This window comes from Erinaceus europaeus, chromosome 13 (genome assembly GCF_950295315.1).
Source record: "Erinaceus europaeus chromosome 13, mEriEur2.1, whole genome shotgun sequence".
Lineage (NCBI taxonomy): Eukaryota > Metazoa > Chordata > Mammalia > Eulipotyphla > Erinaceidae > Erinaceus > Erinaceus europaeus.
In genome coordinates, this window is record NC_080174.1 from 82,211,374 (window position 1) to 82,234,076 (window position 22,703).

A 22,703-nucleotide genomic window follows, 5' to 3' on the forward strand; every position below is an offset into this window, starting at 1 on the left:
TTCAGCAAATTACAATAAATAAATGAATAAAAGGGAACTCTGCTAGACTTTAACTCTGAAATCCTTTAATTGTAAAACATCTTTCTTCCTTTTTTATTTAGGCTGGGTGTTGAAAACAAAGACCTATTTTAGCAGAAATTCCCCTGTACTATTGCTTGGAAAGTGTTATCATTTTAAATACGAAGGTAAGTGTGTTTCATTTGAAAAGCCCTTTAAAAAAAATCTTTGTAGTAGTTCATTGTATCTCATATTGTCTATGTTGAACATATTCTGTGGTTTTGTTTTTACAAGTGCTTTTCTTCTCCAGGTCAGCTTTTTCAGATAGAGGGAAAGATAGACAAAAGAGACAGGGAAAGAGGGAGAGACCATAGCATCAAAACTTCCTCTAGTCAACTGGGGCCCGGGCTTGAACTTTTGTCATATGCATAGTAAACTGGTGATCTAGCCAAGTACACTATGTTATTGCTTTATTTATTTATTTGCTTTCGAATATTTTATTGTGGTAAGTGCACCTAATATAAATGTTCCATCTCAATGATTTTTAGTGTACAATCGAGTGGTATTAAATGCACTCATAATGTTGTGCTGTCTCTTCCACTACCCATCTCTAGAACGCTTCACCTTGTAAAACTATAATTCTTTTTTTTTTTCATTCTCACTGTCTCAATCAACTTTTTTTTTTTTTTTTTATTAAAAGGAAACACTGACAAAACCATAGGATAAGAGGGGTACAACTCCACACAATTCCCACCACCAGAAATCCATATCCCATCCTCTCCCCTGGTAGCTTTCCTATTCTTTATCCCTTTGAGAGTATGGACCCAAGGTCACTGTGGGATGCAGAAGGTGGAAGGCCTGGCTTCTGTAATTGCTTCCCCGCTAAACATGGGCGTTGACAGGTCGATCCATACTCCCAGTCTGCCTCTCTCTCTTTCCCTAGGGAGGCAGGGTTCTGGGGAATAGGAGCTCCAGGACACATTGGCACTGTTGCCTGTCCAGGGAAGTCTAGTTGACATCATGGTAGCATCTGGAACCTGGTGGCTGAAAAGAGAGTTAACATACAAAGCCAGACTAATTGTTGACTAATCATGAACCTAAAGGCTGGAAGAGTACAGATGAAGAGTTGCGGGGGAGGTCTCTGTTCTGTAGATAGCTAGTAGGCATATTTTAATTATATTCCAAAGGGCCTGTGGCTGTACTAGTTTTTTCTTTCTTTCTTTCTTCCTTCCTTCCTTTCTTTCTTTTTTTTTTTTTTCCCTGAGCCTGAAATCTGATATGGTATTAAATAGGTGGATCCAAGTTATTGTCTATACCCATATTCTGTGGTTTTTTTCTCTTTCTCTTTCTCCCCCCCCCACCCCAGCACTGAGTTCTGGTATTACTAAGGAATGAATTATTGAGCTGTCTCTCTGCCCACACCCAGCATACCTTTCACTTCCTTAGTTAAATGTATTCCTACATATCTATTTCATACCAATGCCATTATAATTTGAATCGTTTGTTTTTGTCTCACTCTGCTAGTTCATTATTTGTGTACAGAAATGCAATTTGGGCCCATTTCTTTCACTTTCTTGTCTAATTGCTCTGACTAGAATTTCCAATATGACATTGAACAGTAGTGGTAAGGTAAATCTGAATATTCCTCTCTTGTTTCTGATCTTAGAGGAAAGGCTATCAATTTTTCCCCAGTGAATATGCTATTTTTCTTTTCTTTTTTTTTTAAAGCTTTTTCTTTTAAATATTTATTTTATTTATTTATTCCCTTTTGTTGCCCTTGTTGTTTTATTGTTGTAGTTATTATTGTTGTTGTTGTTGTTGGATAGGACAGAGAGGAATGGGGAGAGGAGGGGAAGACAGAGGGGGAGAGAAAGACAGACACCTGCAGACCAGCTTCACCGCCTGTGAAGCGACTCCCCTGCAGGTGGGGAGCCGGGGTTCGAACCGGGATCCTTATGCCGGTCCTTGCGCTTTTCGCCACCTGCGCTTAACCCGCTGCGCTACAGTCCAACTCCCGAATATGCTATTTTTCTAAGTTTGTCATTTATCACCTTTCTATGTTGATATATTTCTGTTAGTACCTATTTTTTGAGTTTAAAAAATCATATATTGATGTTGACTCTTGTCTGATGCTTTAATGTGCTTATTGAGGTGAACATATGAATTTTTTTGACTTTTTTAAAAAAAAATTTATTTTATTTATTTATTCCCTTTTGTTGCCCTTGTTGTTTTATTGTTGTAGTTATTATTGTTGCTGTCGTTGTTGGATAGGACAGAGAGAAATGGAGAGAGGAGGGGAAGACAGAGAGGAGGAGAGAAAGATAGACACCTGCAGACCTGCTTCACCACCTGTGAAGTGACGCCCCTGCAGGTGGGGAGCCGGGGCTTGAACCGGGATCCTTATGCCGATCCTTGTGCTTTGCACCACCTGTGCTTAACCCACTGCGCTACAGCCCGACTCCTGAACATATGAATTTTTTAAAGTTTATTTTTAATTACAGAGAGAAAGATACACACAGAGTTACCAGGACACTATTCAGCTCTACCTTATGATGGTGCCGGGGCTTGAACCTGGAACTTTGAAGCCTCAGGCATGGAAATCTTTTGGATAACCATAGCACTGTCTTGCCAGCCCCCAACATACAGTTTTTATTCTTCTAGTTGATGAGGTGTATTTCATTTAATTAATCGATTTGCTTGTATTGAACCAGGCTTGCATACCTAAACTAAATCCCACTTGATCTTAGTGTATGGTTCTTTTAATGTATTGCTGAATTTATGTTGCTAGTATTTTGATGAGAATTTTTTCACCTGTTTATCAGAGATAGTGGTAAAATTTACTTGAAACTGCACTGCAAAGGATGCTGAATAGTCAAAACAAACCTGAGAGAGGAGAAATTAATATTTCACATTTACTGAATTCAAATTATATGATGAAGCAATAATGATCAAAACAGCATGGCATTAGAATAAAAAATTCTAATTGAGATTCCAGAGGTAAACCTATACTAATTTATGACAGTGGAGTAAAGAGCATGCAGTGGATCAAGGGGAGTTTCTTTAATCATTGTTATGTGGAAAACTAGACAGCCAAATGCAAAAGAATGAAACTAAATCACTTAACACTAGACTTCCAAAAGGAAAAGAATGAAACTAAATCACTTCCTAACATGCACGAAGTAATTTATAATTAAAGACTAGTATGTGAAATAAATCTTGAAACTATAAATACATAGAAGCTCACATAAGAAGTATTTTCCTTGACATTGGCTTTAGAGATTGTTTTTGAGGATTTGATTGCAAAGGCAAAAATAAAGAAACTGGAGTACACTAGGCAGGTATCTTTGCCAACATGCCCCAGAACCTCACCTCTCCAGAGCCCAACCCAACTAGGGAAAGATAGAGACAGGCTGGGGGTATGGATTGACTGGCCAATATTCATGTTTAACAGAGAAGAAATTACAGAAACCAGGACTCCTTCACTCTGCACTCCCAAAAGAATTTTGGTCCATCCTTCCAGAGAGGGAAATGTTAGAGGAAAATGATCAGAGGGCTTTGAATCCCAGTGCACTGGGACCTAGAACTTTTGTGACATGGGACCTTTGTTTCTGCACTGTCAGTGAGAGGGAAGAGATTCTGGAGAAAACCTGAGGAAGTTAGGTGCTGTTTCTCTTATTTGAGAGGGAAGAGGAAAAAGGAAGGATGATACATGAACTTGAAAAAAGAAAAAATATATATAGTCTGCTAATTCTGTGATTATAAATCTGACTGAGACTTTGTTTCTGTTGTTAGGGAAGGTTACTTCATTTTGAGTACTTAGTGTTTTATAAATTGGGGTCAGTAGCTGACCATTGGTTTTCCTTCTTCCTTCCTCCCTCCCTTCCTCTTTTCCTTCCTCTCCTCTCCTCTCCTCTCCTCTCCTCTCCTCTCCTCTCCTCTCCTCTCCTCTCCTCTCCTCTCCTCTCCTCTCCTCTCCTCTCCTCTCCTCTCCTCTCCTCTCCTCTCCTCTCCTCTCCTCTCCTCTCCCCTCCCCTCCCCTCCCCTCCCCTCCCCTCCCCTCCCCTCCCCTCCCCTCCCCTCCCCTCCCCTCCCCTCCCCTCTCCCCTCCCCTCCCCTCTTCTTCTCTCTCTCTCTGTTTGTCTCTGTCTCTCTTTCTCTCATTGGGAATTAATGATTTACAATGAATACAGTTGTTGATATTTGGGTAAAATATCTCCATTTTCAGCAGAGTGCTCCCTCTACCAGCATAGGTCCTCCTCGACTGTCATGCACCAGGCTGAAAGATGCCCTCACCCCTGAGTTCAATTCCTGGGCTTGCATATGCCAGAGTGATACTATAATTCTCTATCCCTTCTCTCGGAAATAATAAGTAAATAAATTATTTAAAAGGAGGGGGTAGGTGGTGATGCACCTGGTTAAGTGCCCACATTATGGTGCAAAGGGACCCGGGTTCAAGCCCCTGGTCCCCACTTGCAGTGGGAAAGCTTCATGAGTGGTGAAATAGGGCTACTGTCATCTTTTTTCCTCTCTATCTTCCCTTCCCTTCTGAATTTCTCTCTGTTGTTATCTAATAAAACAACAAATAAATACTTAAAAAAAGCAAAAGTCCTATTTATGATGATTGGATTTATTTTAAAAAGTAGGAATGCAAATCAAGTCTGGAAAATCTAGTGCATTAAATCTCAGATTAAAAAATTAAAAGTTAAAAATGTAATGAACTAACTCAAGCTCAGCATTAGTGTTTATGAAGGTTAACAGTGGCACTATTGCAGATATAGTGAGCAATTCCAGTTTTAATACTCGGCAGAGGTTTCGGACAGTCAGGCCATCATAGGGAGGACTGTATTATGAGAAGGGTGGCAGCAATTAAAAAGTGTATTTCAACATCAAAATCGTAACTATATGTTAAGAATTTTATTTTCTTATTCTTTTGGTTTTCTTGACTTTATAATTTGTTTATATGTATTCATGATAATAAATGTAATGTGCACATTTGAATATAAGAACCATCCTCAGTTTTACTTTATTTAATTTTTTATTAGTCACTTAGCAGTGATTTATAAAACTATAAGATGATAATATGGGTCTAATTCCACACTGTTCCCACAACAGTTCTTTGTCCCCCTCCCCCTCCAGTGGAAACTGCGGTCTTTCTCCCAGCTGTGACCGTGGATTGTAAGCTCAGACCAACGTGGACACAGGGGTCACACAGGCTCCTGTGCTAAATATGAAAAAAAAAAAATATATATATATATATGGGCCCTGGATCAGGTTGATGAGGAAACAGTTCATTTTACTTACAGATTTTCTTCAAGTTTGGAAGCTACTCTCATCCCTAATTCAACTTTCTAACCCTAGTCTCAATTCTGACACCATCTTCCCAGGCAATATTTTTAGCCCACCTTCATGTTAGCTATTACACTCAAGCAAAAACTACTAGGTATATGCCTAAAATGGATTTCCTAGCTTCTTTCCGCCCTAAGATCCCTATTCTCAGCTACTCTCCTACATTTTGTTTCCTGTTCATTAATCAGTATATCCTGCATTGTATCTTCTCACCTTTCAGCCACCAAGTTGCAGATGTTGTCATGATTCCATCTTGACTTTCCTGGTCAGAGAGCCTCACCAATGTGTCCCTGGAACCTTACCTCACCTCCCCAGAGCCTTATCCTTTTAGGGAAAGATAGAAACAGGCTGGGGGTATGGATCGACCTGCCAATGCCCATGTCCAGTGGAGAAGCAATTACAGAAGCCAGACCGCCCATCTTCTGCACCCCATAAAGAATTTTGGTCTATATTCTCAGAGGGGGAGAAATATTAGGGGAAGATGACCAGAGGTCTCTGAACTCCAATTCCATCAGCATCCGGAGAGAGAAGAACTAAAAAGGAAGGAATTCAGAAATAGTAATAGTAATGGGCAAATATGTATAAATATAGACAGTTATAGAAATAATAGGCAACCCATTATCTGTGACCTGGGGAGAACTACTGTAGTTTCCAATGGAGGGAATGGAGACAGAACTCTAGTGGTGGGAACAGTGCAGAATTATACCCCTATTACCTTTTAATATAAGTCAATATTGTAATTAATAAATTAAAAAATAAAAAAGTACTAAAATGGCTTTATTAAAATAATGATAATAGTATGAATGACAATGCTTTTTACTGTTAACACTAGAATTACAAACATTTTAGCACTCGGTCTCATTTGATTTTCCGAAAAGTCTGGCTAGAATGAATAAAATTTATCATCATTTATATAGAAAAAGAAAGAAGAGGCAGAGTGTTGGTGCACCTGGTTGAGGGCACACGTTACAGGGCACAAAGACCTGAGTTCAAGCCCTTGGTCTCCACTGCAAGGGGAAAGCTTCACAAATGGTGAAGCAGTGCTACAGATCTCTCTCTCTCTCTCTCTCTCTCTTCCTCTCTGTCTCTACCCTTTCTGTCTCAATTCCTCTGTCTCTGTCCAATAAAGAAAATATTTAAAAAGCAAAGAGTTGAAAAGGCTGTGACATACTCCATAATTTGTAAGTAGCATGGATATAGTGCCCTCCTGCTATGTTTGCATATATTCAGATTTTAGGTTTCATTTGATTTTGCAGATGAAAATAAACGGTTACCTACAAAGTCAGGATGTACAATAGAAGATCATGCAGTTGCGGGAAATGTAGAAGAATTTCGCAAAGATTTTATCTCTAGAATATGGCTGACCTACAGAGAAGAATTTCCCCAACTAGAAGGCTCAGCTCTCACTACAGACTGTGGCTGGGGCTGTACATTAAGAACTGGCCAGATGCTGTTAGCTCAAGGACTTATACTACACTTTCTTGGTAGAGGTAAATAGAATACTTTTTTAAAAAATGTATATTTATTTTCCCTTTTGTTGCCCCCCTTTTTTATTGTTGTTGCAGTTATTGTTGGTACTGATGTCGTCATTGCTGGATAGAAAACAGAGAAATGGAGAGGGGAGGGGAAGGCAGAGAAGGGGAGAGAAAGACAGACACCTGCAGACCTGCTTCACCGCCTGTGAAGTGACTCCCCTGCAGGTGGGGAGCGAGGGCTTGAACCGGGATCCTTATGTAGGTCCTTGCGTTTTGTGCCACGTGCACTTAACCTGCTGCTACCACTTGACTTCCCCCCCCCCCTTTTTTTAATTTGAATTTCTTGTTGTAAGCTTCAGAAAATTCCACAGTTTTAAATTTTTTGATTCCTTGATGTCTTCTAAAGTTGTTACTAATCTTGCTTAGTCTGTAGAACTGAATCAGGTGTGCCTTATATGTAAACTTTGATGATTTCTTTAAAAATTAAATTATTCTTGACTACCATCACAAGTTAAAAAAGTTCAATTTTTAGCAGACCTTGGATTTTTTTTTTTTTTTCTCCCTCCAGGGTTATTGCTGGGCTCGGTGCCTGCACCATGAATCCACCGCTCCTGGAGGCCATTTTTCCCCCTTTTTGTTGCCCTAGTTGTTGCAGCCTCGTTGCGGTTATTATTGCCATTGTTGACGTTGCTTTGTTGTTGGATAGGACAGAGAGAAATGGAGAGAGGAGGGGAAGACAGAGAGAGAGGGGGAGAGAAAGATAGACACCTGCATACCTGCTTCACTGCCTGTTAAGGGACTCCACTGCAGGTGGGGAGCCGGGGGCTCGAACTGGGATCCTTATGCCGGTCCCTGCGCTTTGCGCCACGTGTGCTTAACCCACTGCGCCACCGCCCGACCCCCCTTGGATTTTTTTTTTTTTACTACTATTTCTTTGCTTTTAATCCAACTTCAGTAAATCCTGGTAGAAATTCTAGCAGTTAATTAATATCTTTACATTATTTAATAATATGAGTTTACACAAGTTTCTTTATTTTCCTTGTACATATTGATAATGCTTTAAAGCTATATTTCTTTTTAAACTATGATTATAAACGCTTACATGGCTAGGCATATCCTTAATAAGGTCACCATGATTAACCTTCTAGACTCGTACAAATGTCATTGGTAACTAGGTCACACACACACACACACACACACACACACACACACACACACACTTGTAATGAGCCAGCTTACCAGTTTCGCTAGTTCCTCTATTAAAGTGTGTGTATTTGTAGGAGGAGTTTAGTTTATCATTTTAGGAGATGATACCTGATTACTAAGTGTAATATATTAAAATTGTCAGACAATTGCCCTGTGTGGCAGATATTTAGTGATCTTTCTGCAGGGAATATCAGTGAGTTAAATTAAGGAGTATGTTTGTTCAAGAGTGGTGTGGACGATGTAGGGAATGAGAAATTGTTAACCTTTCCTGGAATGATTTACGTTTAGTGTTGTGCAATCATGGGCACATGAATTGGGATATTTTTCACTGACCTGATGAGGTCTCTGAATCTGATTCATTCAGTCAGTGTAAAATTACATGTATGTTTGGGGACTATACTGTTATCAAAAACACTGAAATAGTAGTTATAGTTGATTTTTGGGGATCTCTGATCTTTAATGGCTTCATTTATTAACTTTTCATTTACCGTAGAATTGCTATTACTCCCTAAACAATGATTAAGTTATTCTGAAAGGAATGTATGAGAAAAAAAAAAAAAACATTGTGAAAAGAAATTTAAAACTTTCACGGTCAGACTTCTATTTTAACATATAATCAGTCCACTTTCTGAAGTTATTCTCTCATGAATACTGTAAATGTTAGTGAATATGTTTATTGTGCCTTTGGGTAGTCATGACTGGGTGTCTGACAAGCAGTACTGGTAATGGAATTCAAAAGTCATTATTCCATCTCAGCAATGTCAAAGCAAAGCAAAGCATTATGTCCAAGTGCTTGTGCCTGAGTATACTATTTATTGCTCATTCTCTCTCTCTCTCTTTTTTCATTTTGGTAAAATTTTCCTAGTTACATGTAATATAGTCCCATTAATAAAAATTTGAAAACCAGAGAATAATACTACCATTCAAAAATAAACATTGATATATTTTCTTTTTTAATTTTTTTTTTAATTTTTTAAAATATTTATTTTATTTATTTATTTCCTTTTGTTGCCCTTGTTGTTTTTTATTGTTGTAGTTATTATTGTTGTTGTCATCGTTGTTGGATAGGACAGAGAGAAATGGAGAGAGGGAGGGGAAGACAGAGAGGAGGAGAGAAAGATAGACACCTGCAGACCTGCTTCACCGCCTGTGAAGCGACTCCCCTGCAGGTGGGGAGCTGGGGGTTCGAACCGGGATCCTTATGCCGGTCCTTGTGCTTTGCGCCACCTGCGCTTAACCCGCTGCGCTACAGCCCGACTCCCACATTGATATATTTTCTATGCTCATACCTTAGTTCTTAGAAAATATGCTCTAGCTAGCCTGAGTTCAGTTATCTAAAGTGACTAATTCAATGTTTTTTTCATGTATCTGAAAGTTTTGCAGTTATCACCACAGTATAATTTTAGAATACTCATCCCCCAAACAATCTCTTACCCACTAGCAAGCACTCCCAATGCCCTGCTCTCTCTCTTCACGACCATTAATCTTTCTGCTTCTGTCAGTGTGCCTATCCTTGAGCGTATTGTTTGATTTTTAGTAACTCATATGATTTTAAATGCTATGTAATTATTTTAGTAGAATTTGAAGCCTAACTTTTTGAACTATACGAACACCTTGCTTTGGAACTACTATAGCTTGGACGTGGCCAGATGCTTTGAACATTGAAAATTCAGACTCTGACTCGTGGACTTCTCACACTGTCAAAAAGTTCACTGCGTCAATTGAAGCATCACTTTCAGGGGAAAGAGAACTGAAAAATACAGCATTTTCTCTGAAGGAAACCACTGGGAGATACTCTGATGACCATGAAATGCAAAATGAAATCTACCACAGGAAAATCATCTCTTGGTTTGGTGACTCCCCGTTGGCTCTCTTTGGCTTACATCACCTAATAGAATATGGAAAGAAGTCTGGGAAAAGAGCTGGGGATTGGTATGGACCAGCTGTGGTAGCTCACATCTTAAGGTAAAATTGTTTTTTAATCTTTCATATGTAACAAAGATACTCAAGCATGGAGATACCTTTTTTATTTTATTATTTAATTTTTTTATCCTTATTTACTGGATAAAGACAGCCAGAAATCGAGAGGGTGGGGAGATAGAGAAGGAGAGAGACAGAGAGACACCTGCAGCCCTGCTTCACCACTTGCAAAGCTTTCCCCCTGAAGGTGGGGGATGGAGGCTTGAATCCGGGCATTGTAACATGGGGTTCAAGCAGCTACACCACCACCTGGCCCCATACCATTTTTTTTTTTTTTACAGTGCATGTGTTTGATCCTTTTGATCCTAACTTTGAAAGTTTGAAGTGTATGAAAATGTTCATGAAGAAACTTTCATTTGCTAGTAGTGAAAAGCCAAGTTATATTGTGATTCTAGTTACTTAAAAAAATTTTTTTTAATATTTATTTATTTTCCCTTTTGTTGCCCTTGTTGTTTAACATTGTTGTGGTTATTGATGTTGTTGGATAGGACAGAGAGAAATGGAGAGAGGAGGGGAAGACAGAGAGGGAGAGAGAAAGACAGACGCCTGAAGACCCTGCTTCACCGCTTCACAAGCGACTCCCCTGCAGGTGGGGATCCAGGGGCTTGACAGGGGATCCTTATGCCACAGGTTAAGCCACATGCGCTTAACCTGCTGTGCTACCGCCCAACCCGCCGATTCTAGTTACTTTTATCTGACAGATTTTTCTTTCTGCTCTTACATATAAATATCTAGTTAGATGTCTGCCCAATATAGATATCCTTGCCTAGCCAAGGTATCCTGAAACGGCTTAACTGAAATGTTCTAAAAACCAGTAACTTTCAAAATTGAACGTAGTTTTTATTAATGATTTAATAATGGCTTACAAGAATATAGAATTTCTAGGGTTCAATTCCACACAATATCCACCACCACAGCTCCATGTACATATATCCCCCCCCATAACCACTGTAGTTCTTACAAAATCTTAAAGACAAAAGCCAACTCTTTCAACCTTGGAACATATATAATAGTTTTTCTTTTATTAATGATTTAATAATGATTGGCTAGATTGTGGTATAAGAGGGGTATAATTCCATACAATTCCCATCACCAGAGTTCCATATTCCCTCCCCTCCATTGGAAGTTTCCCTATTCTTTATACTCCTGGGAGTATGGACTAAAGATCTTTATGAGGTGCAAAAGGTGGGAGGTCTGGTTTCTGTAATTGCTTCTTTGCTGGACCTGGGTGCTGACAAGTCAATCCACACCCCCAGCCTGTTCCTATCTTTCCCTAGTGGGGCAGGACTCTGGAGAGGTTGAGTTCCAGGGCACACTGGTGAAATCATCTGCCCGGGGAAGTCAGGTTGGCATCATGGTAGCATCTGCAACCTGGTGGTGGAAAAGCATTAAGATATAAAGCCAAATAAATTGTTTAATAGTTTTATTTTTCAAATAGTGTAAACTGGAGATAGTAGTGTACCCCATGACACTAATAATGATGAAGTAAAGTATCAAGAGCTAAAATTGCTTTGTACACTTCAAATCTTTGTGAGCAGCAAAATTGTGGGACTATTGACATGATAATTATCACAAAAGTAAAGGGTCTGTGTTATTTAAAATAGAAAAAAATCAGAAGTCAAATTTCACTATACTTCAGCGATTATTATGTTCCCTTTATTTTGACACTTCTTAAGTTAAAACAGTTCTTTTATTTGGAAGTGTCACAGTTTTAAAAGAATGATGTTTTTGATTTTCTTAGAAAAGCAGTTGAAGAAGCGAAGCATCCTGATTTACAGGGATTAACTATTTATGTTGCACAAGACTGCACAGGTAAGGAGTGCATGGAATTCTAAAGTTGTCTTAGTCGCTTATAGCATTCTTTTTCCTTTTATTATTTATTTATTTTTTTAATTTTGAAAAATATTTATTTATTCCCTTTTGCTGCCCTTGTTGTTTTATTGTTGTAGTGATGGTTGTAGTTATTATTGTTGTTATTGACGCCGTCGTTGGTAGATAGGACAAAGAGAAATGCAGAGAGGAGCGGAAGACAGAGATGGGGAGAGAAAGACACCTGCAGACCTGCTGTCCACTGCAGGTGGGGAGCCGGGGGCTCAAACTGGGATCCTTCTACTGGTCCTTGCGCTTTGCACCACGTGCGCTTAACCAGATGCGCTATCACCGGACTCCCCCTTTTATTATTTTTAAAATCATCTTTTTGGGAGCTTAGTAGTTTACAGTACGGCTGTTGACACATGGGTACAATTTCTCATCTTCCCATGACAGGTGTCTGCAAAAGGTCCTCAGGCCCAACTTAAGACCCTTTCTCACCATTATACACTAGGGCCCAAGCCCCTCTCCCCCCTCTCCATGCGCCTTCTTTCCCAGAGTCCTTTGCTTTGCAGCAATGCACCTCACCCTGCCCGAGTCTTATGTTGTAGTTTCCATTTCCAAATTGTTTCTTAAGTTCCACTATAAGTGAGGTCATTTGGTAATTGATGGTTCTAATCTTTTTTTGTTTTTGTTTCTTAAATTTATTTATTATTGTATATAGACAGAGAATTGTATATAGACAGAGAGAAGTTGAGAGGGGAGAGGGAGATAGAGAGACAGAGAGACATCTGCAGCCCTGCTTCACCACTTGTGAAGCTTTCCCCATGCAGGTGGGGACCCTGAGGCTCGAACCTGCATCCTTGCTCACTGTAATGTTTGCACTTAACCGGGTGTGCCACCACCTGGCCCCAATGGTTCTCATTTTTATCTGCTTATTTGGCCAGACTTTTTATATAGTGTTAGTTTGCCCCAACTATTTTGTATATAATTATGAAAGTAGGAACTTCTTTTCTCCCTAGTTACTACTATCTGCATGCAGTTGACTCTTATTACATATTCCTTTAAACACTTTGAATTATTAAATTCACATTAAAATAAGCATTAAGGAAGATTCAGAGTTTTATTATTATTGTCATTAGTATTAATTTATTTATAAAATGGAAATATTGACAAGACCATAGGATAAGAGGGGCACAATTCCTCCTCATCCTATCTCCTCCCTTGATAGCTTTCCTGTCCTTTATTCCTCTGGGAGTATGGATGGACCCAGGATCACTGTGGGATGCAGAAGATGGGAGGTCGGAAGACTCAGGGTTTTAAAATGATTACACTGAAGTAGATGGAGGGGGTGACATAAATATATACTTGGGAGTTTTGAGATGACTACATTGAAGTGGATGGAGGGGTGACATAGGTATATACTTGGGAGTTTTGAGATGACTACACTGAAGTAGATGGAGGGGGTGACATAGATATATACTTGGGAGTTTTGAGATGACTACACTGAAGTAGATGGAGGGGGTGACATAGATATATACTTGGGAGTTTTGAGATGACTACACTGAAGTAGATGGAGGGGGTGACATAGATATATACTTGGGAGTTTTGAGATGACTACATTGAAGTAGATGGAGGGGGTGACATCGATATATACTTGGGAGTTTTGAGATGACTACATTGAAGTGGATGGAGGGGGTGACATCGATATATACTTGGGAGTTTTGAGATGACTACACTGAAGTGGATGGAGGGGGTGACATAGGTATATACTTGGGAGTTTTGAGATGACTACATTGAAGTGGATGGAGGGGTGACATAGGTATATACTTGGGAGTTTTGAGATGACTACATTGAAGTGGATGGAGGGGTGACATAGGTATATACTTGGGTTGCCTGTATGGCAGATCTCCCTCTGCCATGTGGATGTATTTGAAGGGGTGGAAATTTGAATATGTTTCTCCCTAGTGTTTCTGTAAACTGCCCAATGCAATGCTGCTGTTGTCCAGAATTTTGCATTGTTTTGTTGTCTTGGGTCTTTTGTTTACTGACTAGCATCTATAGTAAATGCAAACCTTAGTTTTCTTTTTTTTTTTTTAATGGCATTTCTTCTCTCTTTTTAAAAAAAATCTTTATTTATTATTGGATAGAGACAGAGAGAAATGGAGAGGAGAGGAGAGTGGGAGATAGACACCTGCAGCCCTGCTTCACCATTTGTGAAGCTTTCCCCCTGCAGGTGGGGATCAGGGGCTTGAACCCGGGTCCTTGTGCACTGTAGTGTGTGCACTTAACCAGGTGTGCCACCGCCTGGCCCCCAGACCGTAGTTTTCTTTTCTTTCTTTTTTTTTTTTTCCTCCAGGGTTATTGCTGGGCTCGGTGCCTGCACCATGCACCATGAATCCACCACTCCTGGAGGCCATTTTTCCCCCTTTTGTTGCCCTTGTTGTAGCCTTGTTGTGGTTATTATTATTACCAATGTTGATGTTGTTCATTGTTGGATAGGACAGAGAGAAATGGAGAGAGGAGGGGAAGACAGAGGGGGAGAGAAAGATAGACGCCTGCAGACCTGCTCCACCGCCTGTGAAGCGACAGGGGAGTCGGGGGCTCCAACCAGGATCCTTACGCTGGCCCTTGGGCTCTGCGCCACGCGCTTAACCCACTGTGCTACCGCCCGACCCCCAGACCTTAGTTTTATAACAAATTCAATGTGCTTACAAAATAAGATGCCTCGTGCTGTTAAGTTTACTTTTTTCCCCTAGAAGTACTGGTTTGTTCTTTTTCTTCTTCTTTCTCTTTTATCAGAGCACTGCTCAGCTCTGGTTTATGGTGGCGCCAGGGATCAAACCTTTGACTTCAAAGCTGCAGGCTTGAGAGTATCTTTGCATAACCATTATGCTCTTTCCCCTCCCCCCTCCCCAATCCTGTTAACAGGATAAAATATATTAATGTTTTCAAAAAGTTAAATATTACTCATGTTTAAATATGAGGGTATTTACAAAATGCTTATAAATGACCAGTGTTTGTAGTGTGGCAAGAATGGGTAAGTAGTACAAGTGTATTTTGTTTGGCCTTATGTTAGGGTTAATTAGCTTTTAAAGAAAGGGCTAGTCATGATTATAACCACACGGAAATGAAAGTTACAAGCTTTTGGCTGAGTACGTTAATTTTGCAGATATTACTGTATTTGCTCTTTCTCGTAAAATAAAAAGTGGCCTTGGAGGTGGTGCAGTGGTTTGTAGTTTGGATTTAAGAAAGTAAGGTCCAGAGTTCCGACCCCATATCACATATGCCAGCATGATGCTCTGATAATCTCTCTCATGTTAATACATAAATGAAAATATTAAAATAGGGGCCAGGTGGTGGTGCACCTGGTTTGAGCGCACATATTACAACACACAAGGACCCAGTTTCCAGCCCCTGGTCCCCACCTGCAAGGGGAAAACTGTGCAAGTGGTGAAGCAGGGCTGCAGGTGTCTCTCTTTCTCTCTCCCTCTCTATCTCCCTCTACCCTCTTGATTTCTGACTGTCTCTATCCAATAAAGATAATTAAAAAAAAGAAAATATTAAAATAAACCTCTAAAATGTACCTTGTGATTTAAAATACTCCAATTTGTTGATGGAGAGAGGGAGAGAGGAGGAGAAGTAGGAGTGGGGTGGGGTGCGGAATGGAGAGTCTAACCTGCTCAGCTCTGGTTTTTGATGGTGCAGGGGTTGAATTTGGGGCCTTGGAGCCTCAGACATGAAAGTCTTCTGCAGAAGAATTATTCTCTGTCCCTGGCCCCAGCACCGATTTCTTATTCCCAGAACAGGCTAGCTCTGCTGTAAAGCGTTTTTACTTGCTGATCTTTCTACATGGAATCATCCCCGTTCTCTTAAGGATCTGCATTATTTAGTTTCTCTTTTCGTCTTTCTTCTTTTTCCCCTTTCTCCTTCACTCCTCCCTTTCCTTCCCCTCCCCTTGCCCCCTCTCCTCCCCTTCCCTCATGGTTTTATTTATTATTATTATTTTTTTTACATCTTGACTCTTTAGTGTCCCACTTTAAATTGCTTCCCCTTTCAGCATTTCCTGCTACCCTTCCTCCACTGTTTGTCTTTAGAACAACTATCATCTAGCTGATTTATTGTCTACTTCCACATATTAGAGTCTGTGCTCTATGAGGGTAGGGCTTTTTCTTCATTTTTTGCTCCCTGCTGAAGCCCTAGTGCTAGACAATAACTGCTAAATAAGTCCTTTTTGCATTCATAAATGAGGTAGGTATTTTTTTTTTTAAAAACTAGTTGACCGTGGTGTCAAAGATCAGATGACAAACCAGTAGAAGGAGAATAAAGCTAAAAATGGTTCTGAAAATCACTCTTGTAAAATAAAAACTTAATACATATGCACTATGTGTTTCTCAGTTTACAGTTCTGATGTGATTGATAAACAGCGTGCGTCCATGGCCTCTGATAATAAAGATGACAAAGCTGTGATTATTCTAGTTCCTGTTAGACTTGGTGGAGAAAGAACCAACATGGACTATTTAGAGTTTGTAAAGGTATGAAATATGGTCATTTTTTTTTTTTTTTAAATAAGCCATGCTAACTAACAAGAAAAAAATATAGGAGGTTTATAATTCTTTTTGTTCTCAGTAGTGGTTTTATGTTATAAAACTTGACATTAGTGATTAAAAATTTCAGTATTCCATGATCAGATTTGATTTTAAACTTTTAATTTTTTATTACATCTTTATTATTGATTTAATAGTGACTGACAAGATTGTAGGGGGTAATTCTACACCCCAGTCCCCCCACCAAAATTCTGTGCCCGTATCCCCCCTTCAACAGTAATGATCAGGTTCGACTTGAAGACTATAATGTTCTATGACAAGGATGAAAAAAGCCTTTTATTCTTTGTAGCTAGTAATGGAGACACAGCTACAGTAATAATCATGACTTATAATATATCTGCAAATTCCATATCCTTACCTGTGATTTTATAAGTATGTATCTTTGTTTATTCATAAAACCTACATTAAGTTATAAGGCAGTTATTTGAAACATTTTTTATTTATAAAATGAAATATTGACAAGACCATAGGATAAGAGGGGGTACAGTTCCACACAATTTCCACCACCAGAACTCTGTATCCCATCCTCTCTCCTGAAAGTTTTCCTAGTCTTTATCCCTCTGGGAGTATTGACCCAGGGTCATTATAGGACAAAGAAGCTGGAGGGTCTGGCTTCTGTAATTGCTTCCCCACTGAACATGGGTGTTGGCAGGTGGATCCATACTCCCAGCCTGCCTCTCTCTTTCCCTAGTGAGGCAGAGCTCTGGGGATGCTGGGCTTCAGGACACATTGGAGGGGTTGTCTGCCCAAGGAAGTCCGGTTGGCATCATGGTAGCATCTGGTATATTTTTAAATATTTTATTATTTGTTTATTTCCTTTTGTTGCCCTTATTGTTTTATTGTTGTAGTTATTGTTGTTATTGATGTCATTGTTGTTGGATAGGACAGAAAGAAATGGAGAGAGGAGGGGAAGACAGGAGGAGAGAAAGATAGACAGACACCTGCAGTAGACCTGCTTCACTGCCTGTGAAGTGACTCCCCTGCAGGTGGGGGAGCTGGGGCCTTGAACCAGGGTCATTACACCGGTCCTTGCGCTTTTCGCCATCTGTGCTTACCCTGCTGCGCCATCACCTGACTCCCCATGGTAGCATCTGGAATCTGGTGATGGAAAAAGAGTTAAGATATAAAGCAGAACAAATTGTTGACTAATTATGAACCTAAAGACAAGAATATTGCATATAAAGATTTGGGGTCTCCATTTTGGAAAAAGCTAGTAGGTCTATTTTAGGTATATTCCAAGGGGCCTATGACTTTACTAATTTTTGCTTGAGCCTGACAGCTAACATGCAGGTAGACCCAGGTTATTGTCTGGGGACACGGTGTCATAGTTGGAAAAAGGGCTAGAAAGCTGGATCAGGGAAGAGAGTAGCTCCCAAATATGGGGAAAGTCTATAAATATTAACTGTAAACCCCATCGATTTGCTCTGGGGCCCATATTCAGTATAAGGCAGTTTTAAAAATCATTTTTCTGTTATTGCTAAAAATATCCCGTTTTGTTTTTCTTCCCCACCATAAGGTCAATAAAAAGCTAGAATGACTTCATCATTTGGTTTGGTCTATTTCACCAGAGCAGAGGACTCTGGGCTAGGAGGACAGTGAGAGCCTTGGGGGAAGGGGTGGGCTTTCAGGTCCTAATACATGATGATGAAAAAAGACCTAAGCTGGGGTGAGAGTGTGTCTGGGGAGGTGAGTCATTGTACTCATGTGCCAACAACTACACTATAGACCATGAACCCTCGCTTACAACATTTTTGTCTTCATATTAACTGGCTAAAAATGAGTTTCAGGACATAGAACTTTTTTTTTTGCCCCCAAAACATCCTCTTGAAAGCTTCTCATCTCATCTTTCAGACACTACAACAGTTAAGCTGTCACAAAACTTTAACTTTCCTTATGCTTATTTCTGCACAAGATCGTAGTATTTATATTGTTTTCATCAAATTCCTCAATATTTAAGGCTATAAGTGGAACCCTTCTTTGAATGGATTTATGGCACAGAGTAATCGTAAAGTTTTGATTTGTCTTTTATTATTCAGTAGTAATTTGTTTCCCCATAGGAAATGTTAATCCCATGTTATGTACCTATGTATATAGATAGAATATATATCCTCAGTCTAGAGTGTCCCTTAATTTCTAAAACTTTAAGAGTACTTGTTTTCAAGAGGGGCTATATAGAAATTTAATTAGGACATTGGCTTTTTCCTAATATTGATAGTTATTAAGGTCTTATAGATATACTTGTTACTACTGATAACAGTATTATTATATGTTGGTAATAAAAATACCCATACAGGGAGTTGGGTGGTGACACAGTAGATTAAGTGCAAGGACTGGCGTGAGGATCCCGGTTTGAGCCCCCGGCTCCCTACCTGCCGGGGAGTCGATTCACAGGCAGTGAAGCGGGTCTGCAGGTGTCTGTCCTTCTCTCCCCCTCTGTCTTCCCCTCCTCTCTCCATTTCTCTCTGTCCTATCCAACAACAATGACATCAATCACCACAACAATGTTAAACAACAAGTGCAACAAAAGGGAAAATAAAAAATAAATATAAAAAAAAAAGAAAAAAATACCCATACAAACATGGAATTTTTATCTTTTCATATATATGAGAGAGAGGGGAGAGAAACTAAAGTTTTGCTCAGCTATGGCTTAAGGTGGTACTGAGGATTGAACATGGAATTTCAGTAGCCTTAGGTATACAAGCTGTTGCTCTAACAGACTGAGCTACCTCTCTGGAATTTTGATTTCTCTCTTTTTTTTTTTTTTTTTCCTCCAGGGTTATTGCTGGGCTCGGTGCCTGCACCATGAATCCACCGCTCCTGGAGGCCATTTTTCCCCCTTTTTGTTGCCCTAGTTGTTGCAGCCTCATTGCGGTTATTATTGCCATTGTTGGCGTTGCTTTGTTGGTGGATAGGACAGAGAGAAATGGAGAGAGGAGGGGAAGACAGAGGGGGAGAGAAAGATAGACACCTGCAGACCTGCTTCACCGCCCGTGAAGCGACTCCCCTGCAGGTGGGGAGCCGGGGGCTCGAACCGGGATCCTTACACCGGTCCCTGCGCTTTGCGCCACGTGCGCTTAACCCACTGCGCCACCGCCCGACTCCCGGAATTTTGGTTTCTAATATGTGAGTTCTTTCTTTTCTTTTTTCTTTTTTGCCTCCAGGTTTATCGCTGGGGCTTGGTGCCTGCTCTACAAATCTACTGCTCCTGGAGGCCATTTTTTCCCCCAATTGTTTTTGGCTAGGACAGAAAGAAATTGAGAGAGGGGGAGAAGATAGAGAGGGAGAGAGAAAGATAGACATCTATAGACCTGCTTGTGAAATGAAATGTCCCCCCCCCCCCCCATAGGTGAGGGAGCCGGGGCTCGAACCGGTATCCTTGTCGAAGGTCCTTGTACATCGCACTATGTGCACCCAACCCTCATTTTGTTCTCATAATAGGTAGGAAGTGGATCATGTTCATAAAACAAAAGATAAGTTAAATAATAATGGCAAGCTAAGTGACTGAGACTAGAATATATTTCATAGTTTGCCATAAGGTATGGACTTAAAAAAACAACAACGAATATTTCTTTGGACTTCAAGTCATTTAATTTACCCTGTAATCCACTAAAATGAGAGAGCAGTGATTACTGAGCCAGGTTAGCCGTGTAGGTATCCGGTGAAAATTCTGAAGTGACTGCTTCAGCAAATCACGGGGTGGGGCTGTGCTTTGTCAGATGGCTGGTTTGAAAGTCACAATGAGAGCATGTAGAAAGACATTCACTTAGAAGTAAAAAAAAAAAAATTATCTACTAGTCCTAGAAGATAACCTTTAAAAATTTTTTTTTTAATAATTTTTATTTATAAAGTGGAAACACTGACAAGACCATAGGATAAGAGGGGTACAGCTCCACACAATTCCCACCACCAGAACTCCGTATCCCATCCCCTCCCAATAGCTTTCCTATTCTTCCTTTCTGTGTCCTCTCTTTTCCTTCTCTACCTCCAAAGGCAAGCCGTGCCTCCTCCTTTCTTTTTATTCCTCTCCCTCATCTTCCACTTCCTCCTTTACCAGCAGTTGTATTTCTTTTTCCAAACCATTATACTCTTAAAAATTCATGGTTCAGTTTTATTTTTCATATTTAACAAAGTATTTCCACCATACTTCCGAGATGGTACCATCTTTTAGAGTCTATGAGGAGAAAGAAAAAAAAAAAAATCCACGTGTGGTGTTTTATTAGTCCTTATCACCGTTCTTTTAGTCGTATACATGTAACTATCTATCTATATAAAGTTTTCAGTATTTTCTAAGATTAAATCTATTTGAAACTGGGATTTAACTCATTGGTTTTAAGTAATTCCTTTTTTTTTAGATAGAGGCAGAGAGGCAGAGAAGCAAAGAGACTGAGTGATACACCCCTAGCACTGAGGCTTCTTCAATGTGGTGGGGGCTGGGCTTGATTCTGGGTCACACACGAGGCAAAGCTGCCCACTGTCCACGTGAGCTATTTTGCCTGCCCTAATTCAGTTATTTTTAACTGAGGGAACACAGTTTCATAAGGCTGTTGCCACAAAAGTATGATTTCACATCTTCCCAAAATACTGTGAGCATATATACACTCCCACTCTAGAGCCATGGACCTCCACGCCCATTTAAACCCCCTCTCGGTTCCCCCTCTAGCGTCCTGATCTCTGCTCAAATTGACAACCAGTTTATTGTTAAAGGCCCTGGAATGAGGAAAATCCAATATGTTCTTTTTCTTCAGCAAGACAAATTAGGACTTTCCTTTTTGACTGATTACTTTAGTCTTATTTATTGTATCATGGATACAGCTCAATAAATTGTAGCCACTAGATAACTGTGAAGAAGCTTTTTTAGGAATTGAAAAGTGTTTCAAGTTTCCAAAGATACAGGCCTTTTATAGATAATGGCATTCTTGCTCTGAACCTACTTCCTAGTGTTTATTACTAAATCTGCTAGTCTGTTACAAAGAAATGTAGACGTCAAGAAGTAGAGTCTTCCTTCCATCCCTGGCAGTCATTCTTTTTCTTAACAGACTCAGTGATGATCCCTGGTAGGTCTTTTTTTCTTTCTTCACCTCTGAGGTACTTTGAACTTTCACTTCCTCTTGTCCCTCCTGCTATAAATGGTTCCAGCCGATCAGATTGCTGTAATCAGCATTATTGTGCTTTTATTTTTACTTAGAGGGGAAGCAATAGGATCCTTAATGATACATAACTAATTATCACATGTTTATTTTTTGTATAATTTCATCTTGATTTTTTTTTTTTTAGTTAGCTTAAAATTTAGACAGTGTGAACTAATGCTTAAAGAAATAGAAATTGAGAGGGAGACATTCCTTCAAATGTAAATAACGATGACCTGTGTGATAGGATTTATGGGAAATTCTTAATTTTTATGCTATTTTCTCAGTTTTTTTTTTCTTTTTTACAACAATCATGGTAAATCTAAAACAATTCAGTTTAAAAAAAATCTTGTGGTTTGACTCATTAAAGGAAACATAAATTTTGTTTACATATGTACTTGTATGTCCTTTAAATTGCAAAACATTTTCCTGTTAAAAAAAGGAAATTTTAGCTAGTGTTTAATAGTCTTGGAGATTTATATCTTTTTCATTATTACAAATTTTCATTGTAACAAAAATGTGCTAAAATTTATGCAGAGATTATTGACAAGACATTAAATGATTCCACTGGATACACACACACACACACACACACACACACACACACACACACACGTAAATTATTTTACCACCTGGGGTTATTGTTGGGTTTGGTGCTGGCTCTACTAATTCACTGCTCCCAGTAGCCATCTTTTCCTCCTTCCTCCCTTCCTTCCTTCCTTCCTTCCTTCCTTCCTCCCTCCCTCCCTTCCTTCCTTTCCTTCCTCCCTTCCTCCCTCCCTCCTTCCCCCCCTCTCTTTCTTTCTTTTTTTCTTTCTTCCCTTTCTATTATATTTTATAGGACAGAGGGAGATTGACAGGGGAGTTGAGATAGAGAAGGACACCTGCTGACCAGCTTTACTACTTATGAGGCTTCCCCCTTGCAGGTGGGGAAGCCGGGGCTGAAACCCTGGCCCTTGTGCATGATAATATGTGTGCTTAACCAGGTGTGTTACCACCTGGCCCCTCCACTGGACATTTTTTATTATTGATTTATTAATGATTGACAAGACCATAGGATAAGAGGGATACAGTTCCACACAATCCCCACCACTAGAGTTCCGTATGCCACTCCCTCCATTGGAAGCTTTCCTGTTCTTTATCCCTCTGGGAGCATG

General features: G+C 39.7%; 1 protein-coding gene across 4 annotated transcripts in view; it reads left to right on the plus strand.

Moving 5' to 3' along the window:
• Positions 1 to 22,703, plus strand: part of ATG4C (autophagy related 4C cysteine peptidase) — a 69,691-nt gene that overhangs the window by 27,558 nt on the left and 19,430 nt on the right. For all 4 annotated transcript variants that reach the window (XM_060206325.1, XM_060206327.1, XM_060206324.1 and 1 more), the window contains 5 exons: positions 102 to 185; positions 6,600 to 6,833; positions 9,659 to 9,989; positions 11,746 to 11,816; positions 16,212 to 16,348. In XM_060206325.1, coding sequence (XP_060062308.1) covers positions 102 to 185; positions 6,600 to 6,833; positions 9,659 to 9,989; positions 11,746 to 11,816; positions 16,212 to 16,348 — 857 coding nt within the window. The remainder of the gene's footprint in view (positions 1 to 101; positions 186 to 6,599; positions 6,834 to 9,658; positions 9,990 to 11,745; positions 11,817 to 16,211; positions 16,349 to 22,703) is intronic.